Source organism: Vipera ursinii, assembly GCF_947247035.1.
Source record: "Vipera ursinii genome assembly, chromosome: 2".
Lineage (NCBI taxonomy): Eukaryota > Metazoa > Chordata > Lepidosauria > Squamata > Viperidae > Vipera > Vipera ursinii.
Genome location: NC_139513.1, coordinates 133,468,646 through 133,482,360, shown reverse-complemented (window position 1 = coordinate 133,482,360; position 13,715 = coordinate 133,468,646). Strand labels below are relative to the sequence as shown.

At 40.9% G+C, this 13,715-nt stretch overlaps 1 protein-coding gene across 6 annotated transcripts in view; it reads left to right on the top strand.

Annotated features, from left to right (window-relative positions):
* ARSG (arylsulfatase G) overlaps window positions 1-13,715 on the top strand; it is a 164,086-nt gene that overhangs the window by 131,006 nt on the left and 19,365 nt on the right. For all 6 annotated transcript variants that reach the window (XM_083353177.1, XM_083353176.1, XM_083353172.1 and 3 more), the window contains one exon: window positions 9,214-9,334. In XM_083353177.1, coding sequence (XP_083209303.1) covers window positions 9,214-9,334 — 121 coding nt within the window. The remainder of the gene's footprint in view (window positions 1-9,213; window positions 9,335-13,715) is intronic.

Sequence of the window (13,715 nt, the reverse complement as noted above, 5' to 3'; positions counted from 1 at the left end):
TAATAAATGGTATTTGGCAGCAGAAGAAACATGTAGCAAAAAGAGAAGACACACCCACACATTCATTTGAAGAAGATTGTGGTAGAACTGTGGGAACTTTCACTTTTGAAGAGAAAAGTCTTCCTTGAAGAAAAGTTCAAATGGTTGTCTTAAAGATTCTGTTGGACTTCTCCAGCAATAACTAGAGAGTGGAGGAAGACCACAAATAATAAAAAGACTGTAATATAGAAAGGCCACAGCACTGCAAAGTGCTAGGATGTCTCTTCTTGCCCTTCTTTGGCTGGAGCTTACCGCAAGAATGTGTCTTTGCACATTAGAACTTGAGAAGAGTCTCCTCAGTTCTATTTGAACAGATTTACTTATTCCTCCAGGTGAGAAACACGGGGACTTTTGAAGCAGAGAGCAACTATAGCTTTATTTAGGATATGTCAACAAGGTCTCTGTGGTCTTCAGCAATTGTGCCTTACTGAAGATCACCAAGAATTCCACCAAAGCAATTCTCTAAAACCATCCACTATAGCCTCCCCGAGTTTTTCTAAGAAATAATAGGATACAACTGTAGGGCTCTGGGACATTCAGTTCTGCACGGCTAGCAAGTAAGGTTGCTCAAATAGAGTAAGTGGGTAAATGAGATACAGGTAGCCCTTGACTTATGATCAAAATGGAGCCCAAAATCTCCTCAGCTAAGCAAGTTAGTTGAGTGTGTTTTTCCCCATGTTATGACTTTTCCACAGTTGTTAAGTGAATCACTGCACTTGTTAAGTTAGTAACATGGTTTCTAAGTGAATGTGGCTTCCCCATTGACTGCTTGTCAGAAGGTCACAAAAGGTAATCACATGATTCTGGAACATGGCAACCATCATAAATCTGAAGCAGTTGCCAGGCATCTGAATTTTGATCACATGACCATAAGTCTGAAAAGCAATCATAAGTTACTTTTTTCAATGCCATTGTAACTTCAAATGATAACTAAACAAATGGTTGTTAAGTCAAGGACTAGCTGTCTTTGGGGCTGCAGTTAAAGAACTAGCCACACAGGCCAAAATATATTTGCATGGATTGGATTGGATTGGATTGGATTTAGCTCCCTAAAAGAAAAAGTTATCCTAGAAAGATATTGTCTTTTTGGGAAAAGATAAGTGTCTATTAGAATTGTTTTCGGTAAAAGCATGAAAATACCAAGTGTTGATTATTTTGATTTTTCAATGTTTCAAAAATCAAGATAGCTGTTACACATATGATGCTGATAGTTTCATGAAGAAAACTGGCAGTATTTCAGCAAGTTAGCTGCTGTTTCTAGGGAGTGAGGTACTCTCATGAAAAGTTTTCAAACTAGCCCAAATACTGAAGAGCAGTTGTTAAATGAAGGATGCTTACAGGAAGTCATGTAACATGCACTGGAGAATTAAGTTACACCAGACGATTCATTTCCAGGCCAGAGATCATGACAAAATTCTGCTGACGGACCTTCTTGTTCATAAACAAGAACACCCTGTTTTTACTGATATTTAATAATTAACTCCCAAGTGCTAAGTGTGCACTCTAGTACTTAGACTGAACCAGTGACCCGTGGTGATGACAATTTTTTTTTCAGTTCTGTGTTCCAATGTTTCTCCTTGAGTCCATCCTTTGTTTCATGCTGATTACTTTCCCTATAGTTTTATGTGCTGCGTATGATGTAGTTGCCTTGTTGCTTTCCAAATCACAATATAGTCCGGGACAGAAAGTGAATGGAAACCCTGTGAGATCTCTGTGTGTTTTCTGACCACAGGATATGGCCACTTTGCTCAAGCTAAACAAGCCTGGTTTAATCACTGCCTTAATGGGGAAATCACCCATTATGTGTGCTTGTTGAGGTACTGTACATGGGGAGGGGGTGTGAACACTTAGGTAGAAAGATACCAAATACATTTACAGGGAAGTTCATATTTTATGTTTTATTAGTTCCCTTCTCATGCTTTGGAAGATGTGAAGAAAGAGAGAAGTAAATATAGGCGGTTTTTGACTTGCCACCTTTCATCTAGTGACTGTTGAAAGTCACAACAGCACTGGAAAAAGTGAGTTATGGCCATTTTTCGTACTTACTACTGTTGCAGAATCCCCATGGCCACATGATCAAAATTCAGACTCTTGACAACTGGCTCATATTTATGAGTATCCGGGGATCATGTGATCACCTTTTGTGACCTTTTGACAAGCAAAGTCAATGGGGGGAAGCCAGATTCACTTAACAACCACAGTATCCGGGGATCATGTGATCACCTTTTGTGACCTTTTGACAAGCAAAGTCAATGGGGGGAAGCCAGATTCACTTAACAACCACATTATTAACTTAACAACTGCAGTGGTTCATTTAACAACTGTGGCAAGACAAGTCATAAAATGGGGCAAAACGTACTTAACTGCCTTGCTTAACAACTGAAATTCTGGGTTGAATTGGGGTTGTAGGTCAAGGACTGCCAGTAGTAACAGTGGTGGTAAATGTGCTTCTAAATGTGCTCCTTTAATGTATGGTTCTGTGAGCTATCAATTGCCCTCTCTTGGTCTACCATCTTCATCGTAATTCTCAGGAAGCTAAACAAAAACATCCATTATATTTTTTTGCTGAATTTTTCATGCCTTGTTCAAGGAGCAGTGTTATCTTGGAAAATTCTTCCTTCAACTGATAATCCTCCATTTTCCCATTCAACAATCTTCATTTTGACTTGGAGACAGGATCTTGTTCTCAGTTTGCATAATACTTAACTCCGACTTCAGTGAGGAATACAGGTGGACTGCAGAATGGCAGAGCAGTTGTTCTTCCCAACACACACTAATGAGGTTATTTGACATAGTGAGCCTGGCTGTTTTCATCAGACATTTATATCTGAAAAAGAGACTAATGCTGTGATTTGCTTTTGATCATAGAATTACAGTGTGGTTTTCAGTGGTCACTTTGCTCAAATATGCAGTATGGATCACAAGTGTGGTGAGGCTTCATGCTGTAAATATCAGCCCCCTGTAGACATTCATCTCAACTTGCTAGGATTCCAAGTCTACAAACTTAGCATTCCAAATTCTGCTGTTTTATTTATTTTTATTACTTTATGCCACATTTTTGGACTCATTCAATCTTTTTCATAAAAAAAAACCCTTTTCGTTTGTTTTTGTTTAATTTCACTGTTGTTTTCAACCTGTGTCTCTCACCCATCAGGATGAATCTTTGCTATATTCTAGTGTCTGAGGATTCTATGCTTTTTCAGGAGTAATTTTCTCCATACTCCAAAATGGATCCTTACAATTTACATCCAGGAATCTTAATAAAATTATAGGCATAAATCAGACCTAGCTTAAATTTAGTCCTGCAAAGCATGCCGATGTGAGCAGAAGTGCGCGCACACACACACACACACACACACACACAAATTTTGCAACACTCTGGATGTCCCTAGTGTATTCTTTGCTTGAAGTTGTATTTGTTCAGCAATCAGCTTAATGATCTTACAAGAACATATTTTTCACAGAAGAACTTGTACTGTTTTTTTTCCTCAATGATGTTTATTGTTTTTCCTGTTTGTTTCTTAGCAGCCATGCTAAAATTAATTGAATGGAAAAGAAAAAAGACTCAAGTTTCTTTCAGTTCCCTCAGCTAACATTTCATAAATCTCTTAAATGGGCTGATATGTTTCAGGTCAGAAAAATCTTCATTGGTGCTAATGGGTTTATCAGGTCTAATTTTCACTTCTGTTTTTCCAGTATGGTTGCACTTTTTAGAAGATGCTCATCCAAACATGTTTTTGGAATTATCGAAGTGTGATGGAATTCACACTTCGATAATTTAGCATATAAGTGGGCAGCTCGCAACTTCTTCAGGACTGCTCTGACTAGTTTGATATGTTCCTCTTTGGTTTCTGTGAAGATAAGGATGTCATCAAGGTAAACCAGGACCCCCTTATATAGGTGCTCTCTCAGCACGTCATTAATTAATTGCATAAAGACTGCGGGGGGCCCTTGCAGTCCGAATGGCAATACTTTGAATTGATAGCACCCCATTGGGCAGTTGAATGCAGTCTTCCATTCGTCTCCTTTCTTAATCCTAATACGGTAGTATGCTTCCCTCAGGTCTAGTTTGGTAAAAATCTTTCCTTTCGATAGGTGGGATAGCATATCCTTCATTAGGGGAAGGGGGTACAGATTACATTCACTAATTGTGTTCAAATTTCTATAATCCACAACCAAGCGAAAAGACCCATCCTTCTTCTCCCTGAACAGAACCGGGGCGGCCACTTTGGGTTTGGCAGGCTCAATAAATCCTCTTTCTAAGTTTTTCTTTATGAATCTTTCCATTTCTGCCATTTCCCTTGGGCTCATGGCATACATCCTGGGTTTTGGGAGTTTTGCCCCAGGTTTGAATTCTATGGTGCAGTCTGTGGGGCGGTGGGGGGGAAGCTCATCTGCTCTTTCTTCACTGAAAGCCTCAGCCAGGTCCCTGTATTCCTCCGGTATCTCTGGTAATCCCTTCTCTTTCCCCACTGATGCTGTCTCCTCCCTCTGGGTTGGGGGGGTGCTTTTGGAGTCTAAGTTCTTCTGCCCCCCCTTTGGGAAATTGAGTTCTGCTGTCCTCCAGTTTATCCCAGGGTTCCATTTCTTCAGCCATTCCAGTCCTAGAATCATTGGGCATTCCATGCCTGGGGCCACTATAAACGTTATGTCCTCCTCATGGGGCCCCAGTGATAGGTGGATTGGTAAAGTGGCTAGGGTGGCTGGTCCCCCCCTGCTATTGTCCCATCTAATTGACTAAAAGAGATTGGTTGTTTTAGCCTCCTCACTGGGATGCTCAATCTCTCCACCAGCGTTGGGCTGATAAGGCAGCGGATGCACCCAGAGTCTATCAGAGCTTTTATTTTGGCTGCTTCAGGCATAGGGGAAGCTAATATAGTCACTGTCTTAAGTATGGGTGGAAGGGGTCCACTTACCAATGGTTCTCCCTCTGAGCTGTCTTCCGAGTTGTCCACCGTCCCTGCGGTGCAGGCCGGAGTCCAGTCCCAGTTCCTGGCAGGAATTGTGGACTCTACAGCCTCTGTCCCCTTCATGGAAGAGTCTTTTGTGTTGCCTTGGGGCTTCCCCGACTTCTTGGTGGATGATGCCTCTGGTTTTCGTGGGGGGGGGCTTTTGAACGACATTCTGCAGCACGGTGGCCCTCTCTCCCGCAGTTGAAGCAACCTGTTGATTTTTTGGCTGTGGCTGGTGGGTTTTCCCCCTCGCGTGTTTGCTCGGGTGGCAGGCGGCCCCATGGTTTTCCTCTGCGGTGTCTCTTCAGTAGGTCTATTTCCACTTCCTCCGCCAGGATGTACCAGTCGTCGAGGTGGGGTGGGTCTCCTCGAGGCAGGCAAGCGTCATACAGGTCGTAGTTTAGACCGTCTTTGAAGTGGCTAAGGAGTATGTCTTCTGGCCAGTTCAGCTTGCTGGCAATGGCTCGGAATTCTTGGGTATAATCAGCCACTGCTTGCCTGCCCTGCCTCACCGTTTTGATTCTCTCCCGGGCCTTACGGTCAGCCAAAGGATCCTCGAACCGCCACCTCAAAGATGACATGAATCGGTTGAAGTCGTTGAGTTCTGGGGCGTTGGAGTCATGCAAGTTCACCACCCAGTCTGCAGCCGTCCCGTCCAAGGCAGATTGCACAATTCGGATGCGTGTTTTGTCACTGGGGATGTCCCGTCCATACTCTTCCATGTAGCTGAGGACTTGGGTTAGGAAAAATCCCAGTCGTGATGGCTCCCCCTTGAATTTGACTTCCAGGGGCGGGAGTCTTTGGCTGGAGCATTGTCTGCACCGTGGCCGGTATCGCTCCTCATCCTGGTCCCCGTCTGTGGTTCTGGGGGGGTGGGTACTGCTGAGGCAGCAATTCCTGTTCCATTGGACGGCCCCGGGGTTTCAGGTGTTGGATCCCCTCCGTTACCTTTCCAGTTGCATCCCCAGGCGCTGCCTCGGTTGCGATTTTCAGCTCTCTCCTCCCTCAGTGAGCTCAGGGTTGCTTTCATCAGATCAATGGCCTTTTCCAGGATCCGCTCCTCCTCGCTGGCGTGCAGGGAACTCTCCATCTCTTGCCTCCATTCCGGTTGGTGGTTACTCCGCCTCAGGGTCGTTTCTCCCGAAGCCTTTTCCCACTCACTTTTCCTTCCAACGCCCATCGACCACCGGGGTTTTCGGTTGTACTGCTCCACCGCTTCTTCCCTGGGGGAATATGCCGCTTCAGCTTCCCATCGTCTCTGGGATTCCATTTGGGGGGAAGACTCCCCCTCCATGGGGCTTCCCTACTCTCTTGCTTCGTCGCCAGACATTGTATTTGTTGCAAAGTCCCCCGGTAAGGTTTTCCCTTCCAGGTTGACTCTTAAAGCAGATTAAAAAATACTGTCAGGACCCACCTCAATCCACATCTTAGGAAATAAGAACTCTTGGATGCAAGTTTAGTCCTAAAGGAAAATGTTTACTAGGATGGAATCGATTGTGGCAATACAAGACGGAATCTAACAAAGTTACATTTCAATCCTATATAAAGCATTCCCATTTCAGCCCCTCCCCTCATCCATTTGGTCAGGCTCTCATCAGTTGCTAGGTGTCAGGGCCTTCCATGGGAAAGGGAACTCTCCTTGGTTTTATGGTTATTGCTTTCCTTTTCAGTTGTAAATGAAGATGCAATCCAGACCTGTCTGTCCCCCTCCCTCCCCCAGTTAAAACATTCCCTGTTGTTTGAAGATCGCTTTAAGTAACCAACCTCTCCCCCCCCCAGAGAGATGGCAGAATCCCCAGAATAAGCACATTGTTCTACCTATACAATTATGAAATGTGATATAAATGGATTCTGACAAAACCTTTGCAAGAGAAATTTTCTGCCACCTCCTCCCTCCTTCAATCTCTAATCGAGACTTTCAGAAACATCTGTAGTGAGTAAGGAGGCTGTTGGGGGAGGATAATTGGGGGATTGGCCACTTGTGCAGACCCAATGTAAGGTAAAGGTAAAGTTTCCCCCGCACATGCGTGCTAGTCGTTTCCGACTCTAGGGGCCGGTGCTCATCTCTGTTTCAAAGCCGAAGAGCCAGCGCTTGTCCGAGGACATCTCCGTGGTCATGTGGCCGGCATGACTAGACGCCAAAGGCGCACGGAACGCTGTTACCTTCCCACCGTAGTGGTCCCTATTTTTCTACTTGCATTTTTACGTGCTTTCGAACTGCTAGGTTGGCAGAAGCTGGGACGAGTAACAGGCGCTCACTCTGTTACGCGGCACTCAGGATTCGACCCGCCAAACTGCCGACCTTCCGATCGACAAGCTCAGCGTCCTAACCCACTGAGCCACCGCGTCCCTTAGACCCAATGTAGCCTATATAAATTGTGGTCCAGACATTTGAATGATCAGTTCCTGGTAGTATTCATCTGTGTACCAGATGAAGAGCTTTTCAAGTATTAGAAATAATTTCTTGATGGAAGGGGCTGTGAATCAGGAGTGCTCTGTGAAGTGGAATGTTCCCCATTACTGGAGCTTTTCAAGAGGAGCCGGAGAGCCATCTTCCAGAAACACTTAAATGGTTCTTGAACTGTCCATGAACCCTAGAAGCCTCCTGAAGTCACTTCATGGGATGCCCTGTTGCCCTCTGATTCTTCTGTTTGAACTAGATGTTCTCTGGCATCACTTCCTATTCTGATCCTACCGTTCTTTTGTTAACTATAGTCAACATGGCTGCTTTGTGGGTATTAACGTTAAGACTTCATGCTACAGCTTACAGGATGATAGTAGGTATTTATGATACTTGAGAAAACTTGTGCTAAGGCAAAGAAAAAAAATCCCCTGCTATAATAGTGAGGCTATGTTCAAAATCACCCAGTAGTTAGCATTCTTGTGCATTAGTGGTAGAAAATCAACTGAATTGGTTCAAATAATTGGGAACTGAGACATATCAGGTTTTTATCCCACCCTCATTTATTTCTTCTCAGTGCTGATAGGTCAGATGCCAGTTGCTTTCCTGATCCTTGTGTCAGTTCCAGTTTCTGGATTATGGCAGTTTGCAATCAAATAAGCAACCATATAATACTGTGTGTTCTTATATGGTTTGGCTGTTCTTATTGCCTATTCTAATTTCTCTGAAAAGTATTGTAGCACACATTAATGAAATAATATTTTCCATGGAATGGTACATTAACAGATAACTAGTATTTTCCCCTTTAAGGAGAAGTTTTCATGGAAGTTGCTTGAGTCATTCTGATGTACTTGGTTATTTTTGAGCATACTGTAGGGTTTCAATTTATCATTATATAAATGTCACATCATGTTAGCACCATGTGATCAAGGGCCTTGTGGACTCTATATGGCTAATTTTTCACAGATAACATGAAACTTTGTCTAGAGAAAAAGATTCTGGATTTTACATCTAACCAGAGTGAACTGGACATGGATGTAATTACAGTACTTAACTTGAAGTTGGACAGTGTGCATATGAACAAATAGGATCTGACATATTTGGTAACAATATGTGTTCATCTTTAAACTTTAAAATCCAACCTCTTAGCTCACAGAGAACAGTCTTCTTTAGTGTGTGAGGGATATTTGGCAAACCCAAGAGGAGAACCAGAGAGAAACTCAAATAAATTGAAACTAGAACTTCAGTATCCTATGCAAGGCTTTTCAATACTTTTATGGTTGTTTGTGAAATCTCTGATGTCCATCATAATTCAGTAGAATTTTCTCTTCGCAAACCTTTCCAGTTCAGCTCATACAACAATACTATGCCAAATCAGAACTTGCAAATTTTATCCTAATTTTATGGTTTGCATTATGAGGAGAATGCTTTATCTTATAGAATGGTTTTATATGTACATGGACACTCACACTCTCTCTCTCTCTCTCTCTCTCTCTCTCTCTCTCTCTCTCTCTCTCCTTATAGAATGGTTTTATATGTACATGGACACTCTCTCTCTCTCTCTCTCTCTCTCTCTCTCTCTCTCTCTCTCTCTCTCTCTCTCTCTCTCTCACACACACACACACACACACACACACACACACACACACACACACTTTTTAAAAAAGGTGCAGCTAGATCTTTAATAAGCAGTCTCCAAAATGTAATGCTATATTTTGGCATCAGATGAGATAGCCTTAGGAATAGGTTTGTAAGTCTTTTTTCATAATTTGGTTGCCAAGTTCAGCCTATATTTTAATAACAGGATATTCTCTTCTGCAGCACTTTAGACATATTTCCTACATTGGTATCTCTGGCGAATGGCACCCTTCCTCCCAACAGACGATTTGATGGAATAGATATCTCTGAAGTCCTGTTTGGGTACTCAAGCAAAGGACACCAGGTATGGCATTTACCTTCTGAACACTGGGTAGCAACATCAACTGCTTGAAGGTTAGAAACTCTGAACTTCCCTAAAATTCCTCATGTTTCAGATGATTATCATTGCCACAAACAATTATCCTGCCTTGCAATTTTTGATATATTTTTCAACTGGTTTGCTTTATCTTGTTTTTGTCTTCTAAATATTTTGAATTGGTCTTAAATGCTGCAAGCTCTTTCTTGTGTGATATATATGAAATTGATAAGTTCATATAACAGTTTTTTAGCCTCAGATGCTCAATTCTTGTTAGGGAAATACCTGTTATTCTCAAGCTTGAACTGCTGGCTGTAAAACAGTCAATTAAAGCCTCAATTGTATTCCATAAGCTTAAAGTTTACTCTCAATCATGCATGTATTTTATGAAATATAATCACATTAATAAGCCATTAAGACAACACAGACTTTTTTGCAAAATTGGTCAACTTCAGAAAGATTGCTCCTACTTGCACTCTCATTCTTGTTGAGCATGGCAGTTGATCTGTAAACAACTTAATACTTAAGCAAAATCCACCCATTACCTCTTAGAAAACACTATGGCGGCTCGGCAGTGGAACATTTGCCTTGGATAAACAAAATCTCTGGTTCAGCCTCTGGCATTTACAGGGAGGAAACAACTTTGATCTGAAACCAATTGCCAATTATTTATATAAAACATGCTTTGAGGACTAGTAGTTTGATGTTATCCACACTGAGTGTGCATGTGTGCAGGTACTCTGTGGCTAAGATTCTCGGTATGCCATTTAAATTTTCTTTCTACATTTACATAATGTTGCAAAGGCAGGAACAGTAGGAGGTTATTCCCAAGTAAATGTATGTAGGTTTGTGCTGAACCAGTTCTATCCTTTGATTTGAGTTTTAATAGGTACAGTTATATAGCAATTGGTTACAATAACAATTATTTTCTTTGCACAACACAAACATTTATGTAATCTTTCTGCTTTTTATTGTTTGCTGGCTGAAGCTTTTTAAAGAACAGAAATGCAGAGTTTTGTTTGAATTTTTTTTTTGTCTCATAGTAATTTCATTATCAAGGGACGCGGTGGCTCAGTGGGTTAGGACGCTGAGCTTGTCGATCAGAAGGTCGGCAGTTTGGCAGGTCGAATCCCGAGTGCCGCATAACAGAGTGAGCGCCTGTTACTCGTCCCAGCTTCTGCCAACCTAGCAGTTCGAAAGCACATAAAAATGCAAGTAGAAAAATAGGGACCACTGCGGTGGGAAGGTAACAGCGTTCCGTGCGCCTTTGGCGTCTAGTCATGCCGGCCACATGACCACGGAGACGTCCTCGGACAAGCGCTGGCTCTTCGGCTTTGAAACGGAGATGAGCACCGGCCCCTAGAGTCGGAAACGACTAGCATGCATGTGCGGGGGAACCTTTACCTTTACCTTTTTAATTTCATTATCTACTATTCTTTCCGCCTGAGAAAAAGAGCTAGTAGCTTCCTTTCTCACTTTGTCTGTGCCTTAGAAAATTGATGACATTTCTGTGTCTGAAGAAAAGACTTTCTTCCCTTATTTTCTAAATAAAATCTTTAAACTTTTTTAAAAGAAATTTCAGTGAGAATTTTTGTCTTGATGAATAACATTCAACTGGTTGCTATTTTTTTTGGTGATTTCATACAGTTGATTTAAATTTTTCCCCTTGCAGCTCTTTTGTTCCACTAAGTTGTGCCCTTCAAGACGTCCAGGACTAATCAGCATTCCTAAATCTTAAATTCCCAAATTCTATGCATAACTGCTTTCTAGGTGGTGATGAATGCAAATGGAAGAAGCCCAGTTCTGGATCCCGTAATTATAAGTTTCCTCCAAATACTTTCACTGAAGAGATCTGTTGAGGGTTTCTAAGCAGGAGAAGACTATGATGCCTTCTTCTGCAACAGGAGGAAGAAAGAAACAGGGTCCAGAAATTCTACATCTAGATAGGGGGAACAGTTTACAAGTTTTTCAAACACATATCCCCCCACTTTTTTTTAGTGACATATCTTTCTCATGCCAGACTAGTAGAATAGCTCCACAATATTCCAGTGATCGCACTAATTTGCTCAAAGGAATTATTCAGGTTTTCTTTTAGAATTGTTATAACATCAGTATTTTTCGCTAAGCATACATTCTCATATGCTCTTAAATCATCATCATCCCCCCTATAAATCATCCATATAATGGCGTTCTGAAGACATCATAGAATTTGGGATATGTAAACTAATAATACAGTAGTAAAATAATACACTTGATCTTGCAATGTCTAGCTCAGATCTCAGCCCAGCTTTTAATAATCATAACTGTTCTTTCTAGCATTGTAGCATCTCAGGATCATAGATACAATAATAGTAGTTTATCTTGGTGTGCAGTTTTAAGTGACAAAGGAGAAGGCATGTAGCATTTATAAAATTAGATTAGAATTAAATTAAAATTACATTACCGTATATTAGGATTAGATTTAGAAATGACATTTTGGAAGTGTTTGCCCTTCCTTCCTTCCTAGGGCTATAACTGGTGCCTCGGGTAGATCTAGAATTCCCGGTCTCCTGGTTTCTAGCTTGGTGTCTCAACCACTACACAAAACTGGTTCTCAGTAATATGAGCCATAGTTACTTTTTTTATACTATATAGGAAAAAATGTCATATGTTTATTTATGTTTGTTCTTTGCAATTATATAACATTTTCCAGAAGGAGCATTTTATTTCTCATTATAATTTTTTGTAGTTGTCTGCACTGATGGTGGGGGGAAAGAATTATTCCTGAGATTACTGAGGAGGGTGACACCACTTATCCTATTAGTTGTCATATTCAGTGGGAAATAGTCACTTTCTAATTCCCCAACTCACTTGTGATTGACAAGAAAGAAGGCAGTGACCTGATCAAAAAGGGAAGTGTTTCCACCTCATTTCACTGCCAGACCACAGAAGCCTTTGTTTGGGCATTGATGTTAATGTCAGTTGACAGCTGGAGACTGGGAAATCTGAACTGAGAACCAGTAGTTCTCTGCAGATGGGTATGGTTGAAGCTTGACACAGTGGTAGGAGGAAGCTCGGAGAGTGAGGAAAGTGTGTTAGTGAGAAACGGATAGAGCTGCTGTCTTAGCCCTGAACCTTTGATGACTTTACTATGACTTTCTTCATTTTAAAATTAATTTTAACTATCATCCTCTATTCTGCCTATCCTCCAAAGTGCTCTAGAAGCCCACCAATATCTAACAATTAAAATAATTAGAAGAGCTGACTTCAAGCTTTCATCACAAATCTAGTTCTCTGAGTGGTTTTGTAGCTCTTTTAAAACTGATTTTCTTAGTGAAAAAAATGGTGTAAATTAAAATAAAAATGCAGACAGGTTTCCTGAAAGCTGAAAGGAAAACATTCTAACTTGTTACATTGCGGAGGCAATATCTGAGGTTTTACATAAATGCATATTTTAAGAATATATTTGAAAGTTTTTGCCTACTATACTATATTGTCTTGATAGTGAAAATTATAGGAACTCTTTTTTTTAAAGAGATAAGAGTACATTTTTATTGTTGCAGAAGTAGTTATGCCTGCATTTCACAATTGTTGCTATTATTATTATACTTTTCATTTTAATCAGAGATATAATATTTGATATAATATTTGAGAAAAATTACTATTGTTTCCTTAGTAAAATGTCGATTTGAGAGGACGATAAAAGTAGCAGTAGTCAAATATTAAAACTAGCTATGTTTTTTGTAATATCAGCTGTTTTCCTGATAATAGTTATCATGCATGATATAAGGGAGGTCTAAGATTCAGGCTGATCCCACAATTGATATTTAGTGCTGGAATCTATTTTTTATGCTTCTCCATTATTCTGTTTTATTATTTAAAAAAAACTTATACAAATGAATTAATCTCAGTGTCTGAAGTCCTGCGGAGCCTAGAAATGTGTTTAGGGCCTTTGTAAACATATGGAATTGAGAAGCAAGGGGTGAAGGTACATAAACTGGCTTTGTTGGAGGAGAAATATATGACTGAGTTGAAATGCATCCCTATTAGAAGTGGAAGAAAGCTTTTTTGGGGACTCTGCTCTATAAAACAGATTTATGATTGTTTCCTATTGGCGGAAGAATGTGAATTTCTGGAGCAGGCATGCAGAAAAGATACAAGTGAAAGGCCCCTGTTTTAATTGCAGGGTGGGGGGAAGAGAGCTTTTCAGAGGCTAACAATAAATCAGTTTTCCATATGTGGCATTTCAGTTCTTTCATCATGCTCAGAATGTAAACGTATTTTTTTAAGAAAAAATAAGCCCTGTTGAATAAAATGGATCTTAATCTTAGGAAATAAAGTACTGTACACAGGTTCCTGGTAGCAGATATATTTCTTTTGCACTTGTTCT